This window comes from Eptatretus burgeri, chromosome 10 (genome assembly GCF_056783735.1).
Source record: "Eptatretus burgeri isolate ZD-2024b chromosome 10, Ebu_testis_v1, whole genome shotgun sequence".
Classification (NCBI taxonomy): Eukaryota; Metazoa; Chordata; class Myxini; order Myxiniformes; family Myxinidae; genus Eptatretus; species Eptatretus burgeri.
The window spans coordinates 102,498,201-102,521,522 of NC_140970.1; the positions used below are offsets into that span (position 1 = coordinate 102,498,201).

At 44.1% G+C, this 23,322-nt stretch overlaps 2 protein-coding genes and 1 long non-coding RNA gene across 9 annotated transcripts in view; 2 read left to right on the plus strand and 1 right to left on the minus strand.

Moving 5' to 3' along the window:
* MRPL30 (mitochondrial ribosomal protein L30) overlaps positions 1 to 5,260 on the plus strand; it is a 41,250-nt gene extending 35,990 nt beyond the window's left edge. For all 3 annotated transcript variants that reach the window (XM_085899733.1, XM_085899732.1, XM_085899731.1), the window contains exons 4-5: positions 1,375 to 1,448; positions 4,973 to 5,260. In XM_085899733.1, coding sequence (XP_085755859.1) covers positions 1,375 to 1,448; positions 4,973 to 5,108 — 210 coding nt within the window. In that variant the 3' untranslated portion in view covers positions 5,109 to 5,260. The remainder of the gene's footprint in view (positions 1 to 1,374; positions 1,449 to 4,972) is intronic.
* Positions 5,261 to 9,851: 4,591 nt separating this feature from the next.
* LOC147019324 (uncharacterized) lies at positions 9,852 to 20,003 on the plus strand. 3 transcript variants are annotated; one of them, XM_085899736.1, is made up of 7 exons: positions 9,852 to 10,127; positions 10,689 to 10,870; positions 16,134 to 18,231; positions 18,334 to 18,404; positions 18,693 to 18,871; positions 19,173 to 19,693; positions 19,777 to 20,003. In XM_085899736.1, the coding sequence occupies exons 1-3, from the start codon at positions 9,852 to 9,854 to the stop codon at positions 17,773 to 17,775; spliced, it is 2,100 nt and encodes a 699-aa protein (XP_085755862.1). In that variant the 3' UTR covers positions 17,776 to 18,231; positions 18,334 to 18,404; positions 18,693 to 18,871; positions 19,173 to 19,693; positions 19,777 to 20,003. The 3 variants fall into 3 exon arrangements, with proteins under 3 accessions (XP_085755862.1, XP_085755860.1, XP_085755861.1); XM_085899734.1 differs by having other exon boundaries at positions 19,173 to 20,003; XM_085899735.1 differs by having other exon boundaries at positions 18,693 to 18,822; positions 19,173 to 20,003.
* The window catches only part of LOC147019325 (uncharacterized), a 33,219-nt gene continuing 19,904 nt past the window's right edge, over positions 10,008 to 23,322 (minus strand). For all 3 annotated transcript variants that reach the window (XR_015062736.1, XR_015062734.1, XR_015062735.1), the window contains one exon: positions 10,008 to 10,140. This is a non-coding gene — a long non-coding RNA (uncharacterized LOC147019325). The remainder of the gene's footprint in view (positions 10,141 to 23,322) is intronic.

Sequence of the window (23,322 nt, forward strand, 5' to 3'; positions counted from 1 at the left end):
GGCTCCCCACGCTTTTCATACCGTACCGGCTCCCCACGCTTTTCATACCGTACCGGCTCCCCACGCTTTTCATACCGTACCGGCTCCCCACGCTTTTCATACCGTACCGGCTCCCCACGCTTTTCATACCGTACCGGCTCCCCACGCTTTTCATACCGCACCGGCTCCCCACGCTTTTCATACCGCACCGGCTCCCCACGCTTCATACCGTACCGGCTCCCCACGCTTTTCATACCGTACCGGCTCCCCACGCTTTTCATACCGTACCGGCTCCCCACGCTTTTCATACCGTACCGGCTCCCCACGCTTTTCATACCGCACCGGCTCCCCACGCTTTTCATACCGTACCGGCTCCCCACGCTTTTCATACCGTACCGGCTCCCCACGCTTTTCATACCGTACCGGCTCCCCACGCTTTTCATACCGTACCGGCTCCCCACGCTTTTCATACCGTACCGGCTCCCCACGCTTTTCATACCGTACCGGCTCCCCACGCTTTTCATACCGTACCGGCTCCCCACGCTTTTCATACTGTACCCGCTCCCCACGCTTGTGCCACTCAATCTTGGCTTGTTTTGGTTCAGTCTATTGTGTTCATCACATGCTGGATAATGTACTGTGCAGGATTTCTCCCTTTTTAACTTTCTTAATTCAGTAAAAGTAAGTCAAGATGTCTGGAAAAATTCCATTAAGTAGAAGTGATAGTGGAAGTGTAAAAGGAGACTGTGAAGCAATTATTTTGGATGTAAAATTAGGTGTGTTAAGGCAGTTTGAACCGAGTGAAAAACTTATCCGAATCGTGAAAACATTCAGTGTTTGCTACGTCCACGGTGGGAACAATACGTGACGATAAAAACAATAAAAGCAAGTGCTTGAGCAGTTACAGCTTTAAGCGCTACCAAGTTGTCTCGCTGTAGAAGTGAATTGATCGAAAACATCTTTATTACCTACTGGGACCGAAATGTTTTCCGTGGGAACGCATCTCCAATAATATAATGGAAGTTGATGGGAAAATAGGGTTCAATGTATGGAATATTGCTTTATGTACAACTTTACAAGAACATATATACATTCCGCAAATTGAAAGGTGGGTTCATTTCAGCATCTTGAAGTGCCACAAACCTTTGAAATGATTGAGAATGTGGAAAAATGTGGTGAAATCATTTTGACGATGCGAATGAATGAATGAATGAATGATTTTGCCTTCCTGAAGTTAAAGAATAAAATTCCAATGAAGTTATTTTCTGAACACTGCATTGTTAAGATGTTGTACTAAATAGGTCTTGTTTTGAAATGGCACTTTAATTCCTGCATGATGTCATTAATTTTTGTTTCTTTTATTGGTGGAAGATTCATTATTTTTTTTTTTTGCAGAAGCGCTATCCAGTTATCCACAAGAACACCCCATCAGTAAATAACAGGCTGAATACCATCAAACATCTCATTGAGTGAGTGATCTATCGGATCCATACATTGGATACACACACAATACACATCTACTCGTACACGATGGTGTACGCTGCTTCATTCTACTCCATTTTGTGTTGCATATAGATTCCAGTAGATTCCATATGTCATTGATCTTCACATTCAGCATGCATTAGAAGTTTCCTTGTCATCGTTTTTTAACCTTATCATTCACCGCATTATTATTATTATTATTATTATTATTATTATTATTATTATTATTATTATTATCAGTCTTATCATCATCTGGTTTCTTTGAAATGAGCCAGAAATAATGATGCATCCGCTCAAGCATTCCAACATTCCACATTTCACCTCCATTGTTTTTGTTCACATCATTTGAAGAATGATATTGTTATGGATTCCCACCCGCTCGGCGTGCAAAAGACCGCTTTTAGCTAATCGCGGCCGCGTGCCCACCGGATGGGCAAACCTAGTCGCAGCTTTCGGATCAACGCTGAAATCCAGCTATGGGTGTTTTTAATCACACCGTAAATCAGCCAACTATTCTGTCCACGCGCGACAGGGTCCGATCGCCTAATTGTCGATTTACCTAAGTATGCGCGTAGACAGAAATGCCGGGGATTTACACCTCGACGGGACCTGTACGGATACGAGCCGTTGTACGCAGCTCGCGCCGTTTGCGATTGGCCGAGCGGTTGTATATCACCAAGCCCCGCCGGATCCGATTACTTTATCGGCTATTAACAGCCAGCTAATATTCCGTACGTAAAAATGGCAGTCAATGATAGGAAAGGACGCAACGAACTGGTGAACATTTAAACAATGACATTTATTCCTCACACGTATGCAATCAATGAAGGCACGTATGCAATGGGAGTAAGGGACAAAACACGAGCAAAAAGACCCTACAGCCGTTGTCTATTTATTACTGTACATTCACTTGACAGTTCTACTTATGGACACGGCGCCAAAACTTTCATGCAAAGAAAAACCCCAGGAAAGGAAAGGGGCAGACTGGACCCGTAGGCCTTTATGTTCATGGAACTGTGAAGACTGCAAGAGCTCCACGAGACCGTGCTGGTTACCTGCCACCCCCGTGGTGACTCGCTGGCTGGCGACCTCTCTCCGGCTTTCTCCACTGACCCCCGGTTCGGCACCGTACTGCCGGCTTTGCTGCGCTCCGACTGCCCTCCACTGGACTCGAACCTAGTGGTGTTCTCCCGACTGCACCCATACCGACTCAACTCGACACACTGCTTGGCGAACCCAGACCGACTCCAGGAAAAACTCCAGGCAACCTCTCCAGGCAAGAAGAACTCACCAAACTCCAGGCACAACTCCTGGCAAACTCTCCAGGCAAGAACTGACTCGCTGTGCGTTCCAGCGCGCTTTTTTATGGGGTCCGTGGGAGGTGAGTTTGATCCCCCATCTTTGACCTTTCACCTCCCGCTAGCTCTGCCCCTTTTGGTATTTTGATCCGATCTCGTTGTGAAACGCGGAGAGAGCAGACGTGGTAGAAATCATCAGCTGTGGAAAGCGGACGTTGTAGAAATCATCAGCCGTGGAAAGCGGACGTTGTAGAAATCATCAGCTCCCGCGTCTGTCGGCAGAGCTTCCGCTCATCCGTGGGATTCGCCGTGGCTGGCGAAAAGATGGCGGCGTTTGTGGATATGAAGGTGAGGTGATGTTGTGGTTGCTTTGTGGTGGGGATGGCGTGGTTGTTGAGGTTGTGGTTGGCGCTGTGGTGGGATGGCATGGTTGTTGAGAGGTGGTTGTTGAAGGTAGTGGTTGTTCCAAAATAAAGATAGCAAAATAATAATGGCTGACTCAAAGATCATAGCCCGGTTATATGAATAAATCCCTTTCGACATCGGTGGGGAAATCTAATCTGAACACACACTTATCGACATAACTGATCTTTGGGAAACCTGAATGGTGTTCTGTGAATTTCCACAACCGTAACACTATGTTTAGAGGTTTCTGAGTCAAGTCTTCTATTCAACAACTCATCTATCTTTAGATTTTGGATATATTCACGAATATACCACGTCCATCCATCCATCCATCCATCCATTGGGACCATACTCTGTGCAGAGCGTTGGTGCTGCCTCAGCAGTCTCCTTGGCTATTGGGCACAATCCTGGACGGGTCGCCACGCCGACACAGGATACCAGCATGCTGGCACTCATTTTGCCAACCTCGGAAGGATGACAGGCCGAGTTAAACCCACCTGGTGTGAATTCAACATCTGAGAGGGATTTGAACTCAGGACGCTTGGATCCCAAGCCCGCCACCCTAATCATTAAGCCAACACCAAGCATTAATATACCACGTCATTTCATCAATAACAAGAATGCCACTCGGTGGAGCACATACCTCTGCCAGGCTGAACAGTTTACATTTTTTATTCCACTGGATAGGCCGTATCTGCATCCGGACCTGAACCAAAATCTAATCGGCTTGTTCTTGTCACTTATCCAACTCATCCACCAATTTTTGTTATAATCCGTCCACAACTTTTCGAGATATCGTGTTATATATCATTTTTGGCCCTATCTCTCAATAGTGAATAATTGCATAAAAAAATTTTAGTATCCGGATCTTTCCCAAAATCGAATCAATTCATCCTTGTCGCACTCCCAACATGTCCACTAACTTTTTGAGATATCATGGCCACAGACAGACAAGGGTGAAAACATAACCTTCATCCACCTTCGGTGGCGGACATAACAAACTTGTTTCTTCTACTTTGACAAACTTGTCAAAGAATTAGAGCAGCTCCAAAAAAAAAGTCTTTCCATTATTTTTTTTTAGTTCCAGTTGAAGGCAAATTTTTGGCCCATCCATAACCAAAGTATTTCTTTGAATGGAACTGATCTGGTAAAGCGGTTTCTTTGTTTTGTATTATCATACAACCTGTTCCTTTGATCAGTCCCAAGGTCTGTTTGGTCCCATTTGCATATTGGGTGGTGGGTGGGGGGGGGGTAACCTTTGGTGACTCCCTTACCCGTTTCATCATTCGATGGATAACGGGTGAATTTGATCATTTGTGATATTGCATATACAAACGACTGCTTTCAGCTTCCACTTCCACGACGATGAGTTCCAATGTGTAAACGAGCGCCCTCAAACATCTTCCAGAACAAATCGAAGTTTGAGCATTTGCTTTGGAATAAAAGTGAATATAGACATTCTCAACTGTAATGAACATTCCCTGATGAAGACAAGGCTTTAAATGAAACGTTGCTGTAAGTTTGCATCATTACACTCTTGATCGGCTGTGATGCTTGGAAGGGACTGAAACAGGTTGTTTCTGTGAATCCCACATTTTAATTTTCATGTTCGTGCTTTTTCATTGGCTGCTCACACCACCATTTTCATAGGGGAAAACAAGACTCCACTTCGGGAGCATTCTCCGTTACTTTTTATTGCATTTTTTGTTTGTTTGTTTGTTTACTGGAAGCATCGATGAAAAATGTGGAAGTTATCCAGACTTGCTTTCATATTATAATTGCCGATAACATGGTCTTGTATCCTACAGGATTAAGCCACTGAAATTACCACAAGGGTTGCCAACAGAGGAAGAGCTCCAGCACTGCTATATTAACAGCAAAGGAGAGCTGATGATTCACAAGTGCCTGGAGCCAATAGAACAGAAGCAGATTGGACCCAATTAGTCTTGGCATCCCACATTTGCTTTGATTTTCTTTTCTTTTTTTACTGTTCGAAGCGATGCCATAAGCAGGTGAATTTAAGTGGAAACATACAACTGAAATGTTATATCGTGTCTGGAGTGAGAAATAAAAGCAGCACACAAATCGTAACGTGATTATTCCGCAGTACAGCTCTTGCCTTATTTGCAGTGCCTATAGAAAGTCTACACCCCTTTTTTTCAAAATTTTCACCTTTTGTTGCCTTGTAGCCAAGAATTAAATTGCATTAAATCAGACTTTTCCCGCCTTTATTTACACGTTGTAACCCACAACGTCCAAGTGAAAAACAAATTCTACAAATTTCAGAAAATTTAAAAACACAAAACTAGAATATCTTGGTTGGAATTACAGCTGTGAGTCTGTTGGGATAGGTCTCTGCCAACTTTGCACACTTTGGGCAATATTTGCCCATTCTTCGAAACAAAACTGTTCAAGCTAATTGAAGTTGCGTGGGGAGCGTTGATGGACAGCAATCTCAGTCATTCCACAGATTTTTGAATGGACTGAGGTTGGGGCTTTGACTGAGCCACTCCAGGATATTTATCTTTTTGTTGCTTAGCCACTCCGGTGTAGCTTTCGATGTGTGCTTCGGGTCATTGTCAGGCTGTAAGGGAAACTTCCGTCCCAATTTCAGCTTTCTTGCAGAGGGCAGAAGGTTTTTCTGTACTTTGCTCCATAACATGATGCTGCCACCACCATGCTTCACAGTAGGGATGGTGTTCTTTGGGTGATGTGATGTGATGGGTTTGCGCCAAACATAACGTTTTCGATTTCGGCCAAAAAGTTTCATCCTTGTTTCATGAGACCACAAAACGTTTTGCCACATGGATTTAGAATCTCTGGCATGTATTTTTGCATACCTCAAACGAGACTCAAGGTGGGCTTTTTTTGAGTAATTGCTTCCTTCTTGCCACCCGACGGTACAGGCCAGACTTGTGGAGTGCTTGGAATATTGTTGTTACTTGCACACAGTGACCAGTCTTTGGCATAAAGGCATGTAGCTCTTTCAAATTTGTCATTGGCATCTTGGTGGTGTCGAAAAAATTCTTAAGTCATCCTGTGCATTTGAACATTTATTCAACAAACAAACAAATACGTATGTGCTTATGGAGTGATCAAAACACAGTCTTGCACCAGATCTCTGAAATACATGATAAAGTTCAGTCCTTTATATCGAATCCGGTGAGACAGTATTTTTTTTTATTTCCAAACGCTGGTGCCACAGTTTGCCTGGTTTTGATAGTCCCAGGTGTAGCTCATCATCAACCTTCGTGCAGCCACCAGCTTGATTTGGTTGTGGAATTGTAGCATATATTTCAAACCCATGTGTGTAGATTCTCTTCCGGCACAGAATGACGCACAGAATGATAGAATTACATCAAAACTGCAACCCTTTTCGGTGTTTTGATATATTTCTATCGTATGTAGGTTAAAAGTCAGTCCACTTCCAACAGACTGGAGCAATCTCCGATCTTGAAGCAATTAGAGCTGAGTGAATACATCTGGACATTCCCTTAGACCAACATTCCAGTTGTACTGAAATCATATTCCCTATCCAGCTTGCTGGTGCCTTTCATAAAAATCCATCAGAAAGCAAAATAGCTATTAAATGATCGGCAATTATTTTATACTGAATAATGATTGAAGTTTTAGTTGAAAGGATTCTCCAAAGAGACCTGGTAACAAAGGAATTAAGTCTCCGTCTCAGATCCCTGGTCAGAGTCCAAGTCTCACATCCAGAGAGCAAGAATGGAAGCACCAAGGACCTGAAGACTCGGACTTTCGTCCTCTCGCACAGGTACCGGCAGCGCCACACCCCATGATCCAGTGAATCCATGACTCCCCAGGCCCTGGCCCTAACCCTAAACCTAACTGCATGCAACGACACGAGTGCCGAATTTCCACCAGCCTTGAGAAGTTCAGCAGGGATACCACAGATCCGAGAAGCTTTACCCCATTTCAAGTGGTTCACCACCGTGTGTTCCACAAATGAAGGTGGACCACGGTTGATGGAAGAGTCAGCAATAGGATAGTAACACCTCTGAAATCCAACTCAACAGCTGATGGATTAGCCTGGTACAGCTGCCCAAAGTTACCGGCCCAACGGGCCTTTACTTCACCCTCCTCTGAAAAGAGCCCACTTCCCTCTGCTCTAACTGCAGTAGATCGAGGGATGGGTTTTGGAGGAAAGCAATGCCGAATTCCCCTTCAAGCAGGATGAGAATCACTTGACCACAAGTGGTGCTCTACCCCCTTACAGATTCCTCGCACATAGGCCTCCTTGTCCACCCTTAGTGCACGTACAGTCTTCCGCCTCAGCTCCATGAACAGCTCAGCTCTGCCATTCAGCCTGGCCCTATGACTCTGGTCAAGGGTATCCAGTGTCGCTTGCGACAAAATTCTTCTTCGCGCCATGGTGAGTTCCAAGACATCCACCGGCAACATCAAGGATGGTCGTCTTTAAGGCACTCCACAACTCTTCAGGATCCCCCAGAGCACCCAGTTCCCCCAAATCTCCACTCGGCCTGTTCGCAAACTCCTCGGCTACCCTCTCATCCTTGCGCTTGCCAACATCCAGCCGAGGCTGTGATGGTACCATTCTCCTGGATTTAAGCTGCAACTTCAGAGTTACTACAACAATCCTGTGGTCATTATTCAGGAACTGAGCACTCCGGTAGACGTGGCAGTTCTGGATCGTCCTTCAGCGACCATCAATGAGCACATGGTTAATCTCCTTTGCCACAACACCAGCATTGGAATACCAAGTCCTGCGATGAACCTTTCAGAGCTGAAACCATGAACCAGCCATCCTAAGTCCATGACTTCTTGCAAAGTCAAGGAACTTAGTGCGATTCTGGTTCACAGTTCCAAACCCATGGGGACAAACACGTGTCTCATAACCATCCCTATCGGTTCCAATCAAAGAATTGAAATCCCCCAAGACTGGAAGAGTGGAGATGTGGGGGGAGGGTGGGGATGTGGAGATGTGGGGGGAGGGTGGGGATGTGGAGATGTGGGGGGAGGGGTAGGTTTGGATGTGGGGATGGGGGGAGGTGGGAAGGTGGGGAGATCCCAGGGTTGTACATTTTGAAGACTTCGGATGAAAAGTAGAAATAACAATGAAAGTATTAAATGGACGTTTAAATAATACAATGACTCCATGAGTAAACATAAGGAGGATATGCCTCTGAACATTTCACCGGTTGTTGTGTCGTTTTGGATCCGACAACAGCGGTCATCTTTGCGAACACCTCAAAGCACCTCTCTGAATCGCTTGCTGAGCGGCTCGGCTAGCGGCTTGCAAATCGACGCCCATGTTTGTGGGGATTATGTAAAGTAACCTCCCTGGTCGTCACCACAGTGTTCATCCCTTTTATTATCACGTGGCTCTTCACCGTGTTGGGCCGACTCCACCAATACCTTGTATAATTGCTAGTTAAGAATGGTTGTGGTGAATCACGACAACAACAACATCAAACTAGAGGGGGAGCACTCGGGAGAGTGCAAAACCTCCGCTGCCAATACTGCTGGGTCACTCAAGTGAACCTTATATATTATTCATTAAATATGTCAACAGTGCTGACAGAGTTATAGTTCTTTTCTCCAACATTTTTTTGGGGGGGAGGGGGGGGTTGGAAATCACTTAAAACATGTAGAAATGCAAAAAAAGAAATTGAAATTTTGTTGAAAAAAATTGCAAAAATTTTTTTTTTCTCCAACAAATTTTTTTTTTGGGGGGGAGGGGGGTTGGAAATCACTTAAAACATGTAGAAATGCAAAAAAAAAAACTTTTTTTCTCCAATTTTTTTTTGGGGGGGACCAAGGCCAAAATTTAATGGCATGATCCTTGGACCATACCTAACCCCCCCTCCAACCAAGTTTCGTCAAAATCCGTCGAGGAGTTTTTCCGTAATACTGTTCACAAACAAACAAACAAACAAACAAACAAACAGAAAGGGGTGAAAACAGTAACCTCCATCCATCTTCGAAGATGGCGGAGGTTAACCAGAACATGGGGCGTCCTTTCTGTGAGATCAGAACCAATTTTATTAACCACGAGTTGTCGATACAACACCAAACATACAACATGTTCACGGGACACACACACACACACACACACACACACACACACAACACACTATGCTCTCCTCCATCACTTCCTGAACATATTGTAATAATATAAGTTAATGAGTTAGTATTTTCTTGTTCACCCTTGGATTCTCACCAGTTGTGATTCGTGTTGTTTTGTGATTTCAATGTTTAACGATCCGGGATCCGGATCCGGGAGGTCAGACCGTGTGAGAAGCGAGCCACGGCCCGGAATGGCGATACGTGCTCCGATTGGTTCTCAAACCGAATGATTTCACCTTTTGCTTCCAATGAACCTTGTTAATGGAGTTTAAGGAGTGAGACCGACTTCTGGGGACGTTACACTTCCCGAGTAACATTCAGAACATCATGGAAAACAAGGATTCCCACAAACATAACCAATCATATTGGTGGACAGTGAATGATACCAACAACCACACAAGTCCATGGTTCAGGGTTCTACAAACCCAACCAACTCTACTTAGTGACATGCCGGGAGGAACAGAACCCTCGTCGATCTGTGCTGTGTGTAGATCGTAATCACGATTATTTACGGATATTTTCGTTCATATATAAAAATGTTATTTAAATTAAACACCCATGAGTCTAGTTAACTGAATGGGAAGCATTTTAGAAAGCTTTCTATTGCCATGGCAACAATACAAGGGGCGTGGCTTCACACATGGTGTTGTTGAAAGCATCTGTGACGTCATAAAGGGGGTTCAGAACGACCACACGCAGTGCATTGTCCACCTTCATTTGCAGATCGCCGTCATGTTGGAAACAGCCATGTTCGTTTGGGAGATCCTGAACCTCCTCGTGGCGTTTCTTCCCAACATGGAGGGAAAGTCTGACGTCCCACGTGGAAATCAGAAGAATCACCGACCACAGCAGGTAAGTGGGAAAGCTGAAGGAGAAGTGGTTGTGGTTAATATGGAGACTTGAGTGAAATATCAAATTGATGAGAAAAGGACATATAGCAAGTGTGCGTTAAAAAGAGGAGAACAGGATATTAGATATTTACACATCGTGAACATCCGATACGGATTATATCAGAAAGTTCAACAAAGAGAGAGAACGAGTCTCGTCTACCAGTCATTGTCTTGTTTGGGTTCCATCCTTGAATCAAGAGATCACGACCACAAACCTTGCCTTGGATCGTTGTAGTAAGGTAAGGGTGTTCCACCAGAGAACATGGCCTCCCTGTGAAGGGATGTAAAGCCGGCTGTTCATTGTGAAAACACTCGATTGTTATGGCTAACTAACCTGTAACAAAGATCAGGTTTCTTCTGGACCTTGGAGTTCCTATTCCCTGCTCATCCTCATGGAAATGTGACCTTTATTGTTATGAACTTTGGAGGACAAAGTGTTGTCTGCACCTTGTCTGAATCCATTGTAGATATTCGGACAGGTTTGGTTACTTCACTCATGCTGCCCATGTCCGTGTGCTCACAGATGGTCCGGGACAATAGTCAGCGACAGGTTCAACAAGTTCACGGACAAGTTGACTTGCTGAACTATTTTCAAATGGGAGTCCTTGTGATCCTCAGCACGTTACTCCTCATCCAAGTTTGGATTGCGTGGAAACGTGCCCGATCATTCCGGAAAAAGAAAAGGAAAAAGTGCATCTCTCTGTGGTAAGGAGACCTTTACTCCCCCCCCCTCTCTCTATGGTAAAGAGACATTTACTCCCTCCCCCCCTCTCTCAATTATGCGATTTAAGATTAAGGGGTTTCTTGTACCCCATGTTGGGACATTTTGTGTATTCTCTCTTAATATTTATTCCTTTTTCATTAAACGTGTTTGCAAATGAAATAATTTTCATATTCAAGGTGTTCTGTAAGCCTGGTGTTGGCGCAGTGGTTAGGGCAGCGGCTTGGGATCCAAAAGGTCCTGAGTTCAAGCCCCGTTGGGCCACTGAATTAATACACCAGGGGGTTGATTCAGCCTGTCATCCTTCCGAGGTCGGCGAAGTGAGTACCAGTATACTGGGCCGGTGTATACCCCGTATAAAATAGGTGTACCAGATCCCTGTGTCGCAAGAGGCGACCAGGGTTGCGTCAGGAAGGGCATCCGGTGTAAAACATGTGCCAAATCACTATGGGACAGAGCATGGGATGGTGAGGACGGAGAGGAGACTGCAGAAGACAACCCAAGAAAGATGATGACAGACAGTAACACCCAAAAGCTTGAGACAAAACCTCTTCAAGAGGATCATGGAGAAAGTGGATTGGGGGAGGGGGGTTGGCGGGGTTCTGGTGGTCCTTTCGGAGAGACTTCATGAGAGTGGGAGGTTTATCAGAATTGAAAAACATGTAGTCCAGTAGATTTAGCCCCAGAATGGCTGAACCTGAAACAAATTGCAATTGTTTTTTATTGCTGGATCTTGTTCAGGGGGTCACTCTGAATGTCCCAATATAAAATAGGACAAAATAGGACCACCGGAAGTGCCCTAATTTGTATAAATTCAAAATGGCCGTCATTGAGCACTTGGGGGGCTGATATCTCCTAAACGGTGCGTTTTCGACCCCATAAATGTATTATTAGCAGATAGGAAAGTGACCCCAAGGAATCCAAATATGTCGTCAAAATTTGTATATGATGTCATATGTGTCAGAAATGACGTCATAGGCATCATGTATGACGTCATAGGTGTCAAACAAATTCAAAAGAGTTTATTTTCCCTCATATAGTATACATCGGGATTGACAAATAAACTATGCAACACAACATGGAACACAACAAACCCCTTCCCCCCCCCCAATCAGGGTAACCTTCACCAGCACATTTCACCTAGCGTAAGTGGACTCAACGGCCAGGTGACTCTTTGTTCAGGTGATCATGAGTGTATCTGTACAATACATCAGATTTGTGCGGCTATTTTTACACTGTGGGCATGACTGATTTCATTTTGCATGCTTTGTGTAGTGACTGTTGTAGAGTGTACTGTGTATATGGTGTTTGGTTCAGATTGTTTGTGTGGGGTATTAGACGTCGTATGTACGCGCATAGCATTAGGTAAACTACTTGACTGATTTTCGTGGAATTTAGCATAGCTTTGACAATATCCTAAAAACTAATTTTCCATCCACAGGGCGACATCTACACCATGGATGACACAAAGTGTGCCATGTGTGAGAAACAGCTTGATGATGGCCGACAAACGTTTACTTTGACAGAGAAGGGTGCCCATAGTGTGAGGGAAGCTGCAAAATCAAGAGGAGTTGCCATCAACGTGATGGTGGGGCAGAAGTTCCACTCTGAATGCAGACTAGACTTTTGCAACAAGAAATCTATGCAGATTTCGTTAAAACAAAAGTTTCGGGAGGAGCCAGAGCCGCCAAGTCGCCGTTCTATTGAACCCATATTTAACTTTTTGGAACACTGCTTCCTTTGTGGGATGTCAGCAGACACCAACTCTGATGATTCTTACCCTGTTCGAACGTGGGACTTCCAGAGGTCTATCTTTAAAGCATGTGACCAAAGGCCCTCAAACGATCCTTGGGCAGAGAAAGTTCGGGGATGTTTGGCATCTTCCATTGACCTTCACGCGGCAAATGCCATTTACCACATAGTTTGTAGTGTAAACTTCAGAACAGGGAAGCAAATACCACTCCGTCACAGAAGTGACACCAGCAGCATTATTCCACCGACTAAGCGAGGGAGGCGGACAAACATTCAACGACAAGAGGCATTCCTGCAGGTCATCGCTGACCTACAGGAAAATGACTATGAACAAACCACAGTCACTGATCTTGTTGATGAAATGTCAAAGATATGTGAAGACCCATTCTCTCCAATGTATATGCGTGTAAAGTTATTTGAACATTTTGGAGAGTGGGTTGTGATCACGAACATAAATGGCAGACCGAACATTGTGACATTCAGGAAAGCTCAAGCGCAGATCCTCCAGGAATTTTATGACACTCCTAAAATGGACAATGAAGCTGATGAGAAGCGACGAATTATCAAGACTGCAGGTGAACTCATCAAATCGGACATTAAAGCACAGGACACTTCCAAATCAACATACCCAGACCCAGTTCAACTTAGGTCTATTGATCTTAACTTGAAATACTTGCCAGAATCACTTCAGCTTATTTTGTCTGGTCTTTTCCCAGGTGCAAATGACCTGAAGGTTGCCACAATAGGCCATTGTATCATGCACGCTACTAGGCCTCGAACCGTCCTTGCGCCCATCCCATTTGGGCTGTGTCCAACTACACCATTTGTATGGTTCTAGATTTTTGATAGACAGTCTTTATGCTCATGGCTTATGCTTATCCCATGATGAGGTTTTGCGCTTCTCCAAGTCTGCAGCCAGGTCAAGTGATGCGACCTACCCAATATCAGGTCACTTTGGCCACTACATTGCCGACAATGTAGACCACAACCTCCGCACCTTAGATGGCCATGGTACATTCCATGGTATGGGAATAGTGGTAGCTTGTACACCAGAAGTACTAAGTCAGAAGCCAGTACCACGATTCTTAGCCTATCCAGATGATGGGGTCCCGGCAGCTAAGATTGCCATCCATTATTACGACAAGTTTCTTGGGAAAAAGTCGTCATTACTTTTCCAGAAACTGCCTGATTTAATTGTCAATGATCTTACCTCCAACCTAAATATTCTCTGGAAGATTTCCTTGCCCCTTTGTCCCAGTAGACCAGGGTGGTCAGGAACGATGCAAGCGATATGCAAGGGTGAACATCCAGGTAAAGCATCCATACACTTCCTTCCGATGATAGACTTAGACCCCACCAACATGTCCTGCGTCTACTCTACATTGCTGTTTGTTGTCAAAGAAAACAGGAAACAGTACCATTCCTATTCTGACATTTGATCAACCATTGTGATTGAAAGCACGGACGATCATTCATCATGAGGACAAATATAGCGAACTGAAGAAAGTAGTCCTCAAGTGAGGAGGTTTTCACCTCATGATGAGTTATCTTGATCTTTCTATGTGGTCTTTCTATGTAGTGGAAAGATGGAAGAAAGCCTGGATGACCTGAGAGCCAGGAAGTTCTCGGAAAAGGTGGCTACCAGTGCTCGCAGTGTCCAAGTACAGACGCTACCTCCAACATCCAACGCAGCAAGATATACTCACAGAGGGTTTACTATCAAGCCCAGGTTTGGATGGGGAAAGAAGAACTGAATCCAACGGATTGGGGGTAGAATTTGTCAGATGGTCGAATGCAGCCAAGCAAGATGGACTTGCTTCCTGCACCGGAATATCTGTTGAAAAGAATCCAGTGCCAATGCAAGGGTGATTGTGACACCCTACGTTGCAGCTGTCGGAAAAATGGCTTAGAGTGTTCACCATCATGCACGGGATGCAAAGGGTCCATCATGCACTAATAAGGGGGATGTTGCCACCGATATTGATTCAGACTAAGTAAAACCTCATCATGTGAATATGCCAGGACATGTATAGGACAGACTCTGTGGAGGTATACATTTGAATTTGAATTTGTTAATGTACAAGGCATAGCTCATGGAACATATTTCAGACTAGGATACTTCCAAAGAACGTCATACATGTACTTCCAACAAAAACATTGACGAAAACATAAATTAAACAAATTATATCAATGACGTCATTTCTGACATATGACGTCATATACAAATTTTGAGGACATATTTGGATTCCTTGGGGTCACTTTCCTATCTGGTAGTAATACATTTATGGGGTCTAAAACGCACCGTTTCGGAGATATCAGCCCCCCAAGTGCTCAATGGCGGCCATTTTGAATTTATGCAAATTAGGGCACTTCCGGTGGTCCTATTTTATATTGGGACATTCAGAGTGACCCCCTGAACAAGATCCAGCAATAAAAAAAACTATTGCAATTTGTTTCAGGTTATAGTGTAATTCTACTGGACTAATGTTCCAAGTGTGAGACCGACCAGCTTGTGATTTTTTTCCAGATCTGCAGAGAGTGAAGAGGCTGCTGCCTGCTGATCTGAGGGGTGAGAGAGGGTACCACAGAGGGTGGAATTATCAGCAAAAACAAAGAGAGGATTTACCAGTTGGAGGGATAAGTGATGAAAAGGAGAAAAAGCACAGGGGGCACAACACGGCCTTGGGGTACTCCAGCCTGGACAGGAAGAGGAGATGAGAGAATTCCATTAAAAGCCACGTGTTGGCTGCGTCAGGAGAGGAAGTCTGTGAGACATGAGTGGAGATTGCCTTGGATATCATAGGAAGAGAGTTCGGTGAGCAGGGAAGGGTGCCAAACTGTATGGAAGGCTCACCAAAAGGCTTGGGAGATGGATCTGATCTCATGTTCGGCATTGAGGATCTCCATCCATTGCTGGGAGAGCAGAAGCAGCATATCCAGGGTAGAGTGACCTTGTCTGAATCCAAATTGACGATCGGAAATCAAGCCATTGGAGAAGAGGAAGGATATAATGTCGGAAGCGATGATGGATTACATAAACTTGCTGATGATTGGGAGAAGGCTGATTGGTCTGTAGTTGCAGGGATCAGGTTTTTTAATCCAGAACGGTAATGTTTGCTGATTTCCTTGAAGATAGCAGATGAGCTTGAGAAAATGAGAGGGTGAATAGAACAGAGAGAGGGGGAGCAAGAGCAGCAGAGCAGGTTTTTAGGACACGTGGGCTGATGCCGTCTGCTCCGGTTGCAGAATCTGAGTCGAGGTTTGATGGCAAAACGGTTCAGAAAATAATAATCAATTTAATTGAAACAAAAATTATGTGTTTGTTTAATCACAAACAAGTACGTTTCAAAAATCCCTTATTTCCTTTGAGGAAGGAGAAGTGGGATTGCTGTCTTTTGTTTAAACTCATCAACCAAGCGTGCCTTCTACTTTGTAAGTTTTAGTATGATGTACTGATAGATACAGGTATACATCTCACCTTGTGTGTTTATGCAGTTTACGATGTGCACGGAGAGAGAATAGGAGACGCAATGCTTGCAACAATCAAGAGGAAGGAAACGATTGTGATGCTGCAAAGGAATTGAATGAAGGAAAGGAAAGTGAAGAAGAAAACGAAACTGATGAAATAAACAATTATAACATTGAATGTGTTATAAAAAACACAACAGAGGAGAGTGAAACAATGATCATACATGAAGGTACTGAAGGTCATGATCACTCAAACCAAATTAGTGAAGGTCATGAACACTCAAACCAAGTCAGTGAAGGTCATGAACACTCAAACCAAGTCGGTGAAAGTCCTGAACACTCCAACCAAGTCGGTGAAGGTCCTGAACACTCAAACCAAGTCGGTGAAGGTCCTGAACACTCAAACCAAGTCAGTGAAAGTCCTGAACACTCCAACCAAGTCAGTGAAGGTCCTGAACACTCCAACCAAGTCAGTGAAGGTCCTGAACACTCCAACCAAGTCAGTGAAGGTCCTGAACACTCCAAACAAGTCAGTGAAGGTCCTGAACACTCCAACCAAGTCAGTGAACGTCCTGAACACTCAAACCAAGTCAGTGAAGGTCATGAACACTCAAACCAAGTCAGTGAAGGTCATGAACACTCAAACCAAGTCACTGAGGTTCCACAAAATGAGGAATGTCCAAAAGACATGAATACTGAAGATGATGATGATAACAACAAGCGGATTTGTGAAACGGTTAAAGAAGTGAAACACCAGCAAGACAATGTCACCCCTTATTATAGCAAGGAAGAAACAGAACCCACTCAGGAAATTAATGAAATTAAAGGGAGCGAGAGTCAAGCATGTGTAGATCTCTGTGGCGACAACCAAGTGGGGGAGATAGAACGACGGGAGGAGAACAGCGATGTCAGTGAGGGGATAGAACGACGGGATGAGAACAGCGATGTCAGTGAGGGGACAGAACAACGGGACGAGAACAGCGATGTCAGTGAGAGGATAGAACAACGGGATAAGAATAACGATATCAGTGAGGGGATAGAACAACGGGAGGAGAATATTGTCTCGAAGCAAAATAAAGTGAAATTTGTTGAGAAAACAACTGTTGTGATGTTTGATCGTGAAGACGAGCCAAAGGAGGTAAAACATGCAGTGAAAGAGGTCGGGGAATTGAATGAGGAGCCCCGAGAGAGGAAACTTGTCAAAATGAAAGTTGCTCGCCATAAACGTTTTGGGAATAGTCGGAGACCCGTTGAAAGAAGTGAAGTTGATCGAGGGTCAGGCACAAACAGGAATGCAGCAGCTTATCCTTCTGTGCCAAGTTGTCCCAAACTCCTCGTTCACCAGAAAACTGCACAAAAGCAGGATTCTATTGGGTTTGAACAAAAGGGATGTACATCTTCAAATTATGCTGGAAAGGAAATGAAGGAACTTTCAGTGCAAGAAGTACGCCGTGAGAAGAGAGGATTAAGACCTGAACGAAGAACAAGATCAGTATGGAGACAGATAAACGATCACCTTCAGCCGATGGTGAATGAGTTTCCGAGGGACCGTGAACAAAACAAGGATTATGTTGGTTTCAAACACAGGGGATATGCAGCGACTTATAATGGGGGAAATAAAACGGAGCACATGTCAGTGAATGAAGTGCCTCGTGAGGAGAGAGTGTGAAGGACCTGAACGATGGGCAAGAGTAGTATGGAGGACCTGAATGCAGAACAAGAGAGTGGAGGATATGAATGCGGAACAATAGGAGAGTGGAGGACCTAAATGTGGAACAAGAGGAGAGTGGAGGGCCTGAATGAGGAGCAAGAGGAGTGTGGATGACTTGAACGAGGGGCAAGAGGAGTGTGGAGAACCTGAACGAGGGCAAGAGGAGTGTGAAGAATCTGAATAAGGAAGAGGAGTGCGGAGACGTGAATGAGGTACAAGAGGAGTGTGGAGACCAGAATGAGGGGCAAGAGGAGTGTGGAACTGTATCAACAATCACCTTCAGCATAATGTGACTGAGTGCAAGAGGAGCTGAAGATAATGATCTGAAGCCAATGGGCCACACCATTTCCATCACATCGCTCACCAACCATCCCATCCAACCCACTCAAAGGAAACCATCCTATTGGCTGGAACGTAAGTTGTCAATGTTCTTTCCTTACATTACACAATATTCAAAACTTTGTCGAAGCTGTGTGTTCTTCTCCTCCATGTTGTCCCATTTTGTTTCTCCCTCAGAATCATCAAGAACAAATGAATATTTTACTTCACTCTTCGCCAGACGAGCGCCAAAAAAAATCTTCCAATTGGTGAATGTTTGGCACGAGTGTTGATGTATCTGTTTAAAAGTCAGTGTGTGCACCTGGATGAACATTAAAATTAATTGTTTGGAAAATGTTAATATAGATCCAGTTGGAGTTTGTGATGAAGTAAAATCAACATGTGAAATTGAATACAAAGGAAGAGAGAAATGTAACTGAGATGCAGAAAGCAATGGAGAGAATGCAGTATTTCCAGGATGGTGTTGAAAGGTAAGATAATGATTGAGATAATGATGACAGTGCTAATTGAATGGTTTTGACTTCCCTTTGGTGAAGTGTGTGCAGAGGAAGAAGTCATCGTCATGGCCACAGGAGAAGAATATGCGGTTTGGTGGTGGATCTATCATTGATCACTCTGTTGTGCAAGCGCTCCAGGAAGTTAAGATGAAACATCAGAATCTTACAGGTGGCTGATTCACGATTATTTAAACAAGCACCATTCTGCAAAACTGCAGGTACTTTAAACTTCCATCCACTTTGTTTCACGACCTGCACCCTTTTTGTTCATATTTGTCAACTTGTCACTTCCTTGTTGAAAATACCATGATGAGAACTAAATAATTCCGAGTGAAGATAATTTAATAATGATAATGAATACAACAAGCAGGTGAGGTCTCTCGCTGATTTGTATAATCAATGTCACTCATGAAGGGATCTGCAGCCATTAACCCTTTGTGGTTGCTGCATTACTTCATCACTGCACAAACACATTTACACTCCAACATGATCTTGAACCTTTTTTTTCTTCCTTCCCAGATTGAGCTGCTGCCATCATCTTGATCGACTTGAAATACTCTTCCGAAACATCTCCAGCTCCGGCTCTGTCCATCGTCTCTTCTTCCTCATCAACTTAAAGACCTGGTCAATCAGAAATCCCCTTCTTTGTTTTCTCGAACATCCTTCACTACGACCATCTCACCAAACCCCCCTCCAGATTCCATGAGAATGACTTCATTTAGGTTCTCCCTCAAACACTGCACTAAATTACATTTGCAGTTTTATTTATTTAAAATGGCTCTCCTCTGATATGCCTTCAGGATGTTTCCACAAGCACCTTCCCATAGTTCTCGAACCATGGTTTTACATTCCTCTCCAACACCAAAGCCTCCACCCTGAACAACCAAGACCCACAAAAGGAGTTCTACCTTGGAGACCCACAAAAGGAGTTCTACCATGAAGCCGGTTCTGTTTTGAAGACTGCACTTCTGGGCTCCACCTTTAAGACCTTTGGAGTTCAAAACCAATCGGTCGTTCTGCTTTGCATGATGCTTGATGAAGTCAGTTCAGTAGATAAATAATTAATTAAACGATATATTATTTAATTAGATATTGCATGAGTAATTTATTTATTTATTTTCAGCAACATCAAGAAAGTGCTCGGAAGACCTGGGATTTATTGAGACAGATTTACAATACATCTCCGTCCCCCTTTCTACTTTAAATTTGAAAGAACTGAAACTTCATTCTCAAGAAAGAACTGGAAGAAAAGAAAGAAAATAACTTTGCTGAATTGAAAGACTTTTTAATCTTGTATTATTATTAAACTGTTAAAAAAATAATTGAACTCAATAAAAAAATGTTTTTTAAATAATTGAGCTGTGTGAAAATGATTCATGATCTTGGGATTAAAGTTGGATTTGGGGTGTGAGGGTGAGGGATGTGTTTGGGTTAGAATGTGAGGGTTGGGATTGAGTTGTCATTGGGTTTGGGTTTGAACGTCAAGGTTGGTGTTTGAATGTGAGGGTTGGGGTTTGAATGTGAGGGTGAGGGTTAATTTGGGGATGTTAGAGTTCAGGATTGACTTCATTTTCTGAAACGATTGTGAATTTCCCCTTTTGTAATACCTGTGGCTTTTTTGAACCGAAAATCTCTTCTACTTTCAAATCATATAATTGATAAATCTCAGGAACGATGTCTAAATTATTATCGTGGAAATCAAGGGCGTAGCCAGAGGTCCAAAAGCGATGAGGCGAAAAGAGGTGAACTTGGTTGACATGAAGGTGCGCGTAGCGCAGCGTCGCGAGCGCAAACGGCACGAAGCCATTACGGCGAGGGTCTGGGGGCCGCTCAAGGTGCCCAGAAGCCAATGCATTTTTGATGTCCAGAAACCTATTCTTGGCTAATTTCAATGCTCAAAATTTTTAAATGCTAATGTGCATTCCAACCACATTAAATGAACATGGGGGGGGGGGGGGTGTTGTCCTATTTAAGTATTGTGATAGGAGTGGAGATAAAAGTATTCAGAGTACTGCCGGGTCGCTTTGATAGTTTACTCCCCAAGGAGCTCAGAGGGCTCAGGCCAGATCATATTCCAGGAAATGAGCGACGAGGCGACTGCTTCGTCTGCCTCAGTCTGGCTACGCCCTTGGAAATGGCTCCTTCAGGGGATATAAATTTTCGAAGCAACTTCATGTGTTTCTCAGTTTGTTTGTGACTTTTAGGGCCGAAACGTCGCACCGAGATGCCTCAAATTTTGTCTGTTGAAACCTTAGAATCCAGGCAAGGTTGTTAGCTCCCACACATTCGCCTTGACGTCCATTTTGAGGCCACCAAAGGTTGCTATAAAGCATATATTGGGATGTGTGGTCAGGCAGTGCTACCGCCGATCCACGAGCAAAAGGTAAACACCACGAGATGAATAACCCCATCGCCTTTCAATGTCCAACACGTCTCGAAACCCCCTACTTCAGATAAATATAATCTTATAAATAATTTCAAGGAGCTGGGTACCATTTTTCATTGGCGTTGCCAACCTCCCCTCCTATGTTACACTTCCAAAAACCACCCGTCGCTTCACTGAAGGGAACAGTAAATGTGGGGAGGGGAGAGAGAGAGATGGATGTGGGGGAAGGCAGCGTATGGTGAGAGGAAGGGAAGGCAAACGTGCGGTGGAGTGTTAACTATGACTCATACTGTCTCATCAAAATGCTCCTGCATAGAATAATAGTGAAGATGGAAACAAAATAATGTCTGAAATCCATTTTCTATCAGTCATACTATAAATACCCCCCTGGAAAGAAACATCGCCCAGACACGTCTGGACACAAGTTCGCCGGATGCATCTGGAGCCAAACACCGTCCGGACACACCTGGAGACAAACTCCAATCCGGAGTAAAACACGGCACATCCAAAGACAATCACTGCCCGGACACAACGGAAACACACAGACATGGCCTGGAAAGGTCCAGAGACAAACACTTCCCGGAGATAAACAATGCTCTGACACAAACTCTGTCCAGAGACAGACACCGCCTGGACGGAAACACCGCCCAAACACAAACACCATCCAGACATGTTCAGAGATAAACATCATCCGGACATAATGTGTTGGACAGAGAGAGATGTGTGGGAGGGTGCTGCACTGTATTGGGAGGGGGTGGAGTGAGGATGGGACAGGGAGATGAGGAGGGGGGTGGAGGGAGGGGATTTAGTCGAGAGAAAATGTAATGCTTTATGGAAAACGCGCGTGCGCGCACGCACGCACGCACGCACGCACGCACGCACGCACGCACGCACGCACGCACGCACACACACACACACACACACACACACACACACACACGCACGCACGCACGCACACACGCGCACGGCCGATTTCGGCAATTTTTTGGAAATCGGCAGATTAGAATCAGTGTGATTTCCGACTCCAGTACGTACCGTATACAATCCTAAAACCTTCAGTGACTTTCACTGTAGTTTTGGGGAAATTTCATAAAACATCTTAATAAAACAACATTGCATTTATATTGACGTTTCAAGATGTGCATAAACATTAATCTTTATAAACAGCTGCATGTGATGGGTGGAAAAAAAATTTGGCTCAGTAATTTAGAAAACACATTAATACGGCAAACGGCTCGGATATCTGGTGTTATCAAATATATTTTGCTTTGAAACTCACAAAGAGAAACCCTTTGGAAAGCAAACCCGATAATCAATTGCTTGAGAAACAGTGACAAGGACAAAGGAAAACGTGATCAAACCTCAGTAAAGGCCCAGTCACACCTTGACGTTTTAGCCAGCTTATGCCGATTTTTGGAAAATTTGTCTAAAACGCTGGTACACGTCGAATACGTTATGGGTACGTTTTGATAACATTGAGAGCACGCTGAAAAACACTGCCATACGTCGTTGTACGCTGGCTTTAAACGTTGTACTTTTCGGTTGTCCTCAAATTTTCCATGCTTGAAATTTTAAGAGTTATGCCAGCGTATGACTCACACGTTCCGCATAACGCTGGCCATTAGTTGTAGGCACATCACGCGATCGTTGATACACGTAGACACACGTTACTTGTGAGTTACTCATCAGTTGAAACACGTCGAGGTAATGTTTAGCGTACCCGAAACTTATTTCTAACCTATGAGTTACGTGTTGCACTCACGTTACGCGATCGGTGACATACATCGACACACGTTACTTGTAAGGTGCTCATAATTCGAAACATGTCAAGGTAATGGTTAGCGTCAGTGTTCCAGACTCCCTGGTTTTTTTTTTTTCGTTTTTTTTTTTCTTCCTTCCTTCGGTATGATGGTGATTTTGACACTTCAATTTCGAGTGCGGTTATAATATAATAAAATTAATAGGCTGCCGCTCAACGATTTAAATCATAACCGCACTGTACACTGAACACCGTCATACCGAAGAAAAAAAAAACCGGGAGTCTGGAACACTGACGCTAACCATTACCTTGACGTGTTTCGACTTATGAGTACCTTTCAAGTAACGTGTGTCGATGTGTGTCAACGATCGCATATCGTGCGTACAACTTAATCCCATCGCATGCGGAGCGTGTCATACGGCAAGTACGTCGTAAAATTTTCAACATGTTTAAAATTACAAGACGTACTCCATTTAATACGACGTATGATAGCGTACTTTAGCGTTCTATTCACGCATACCAAA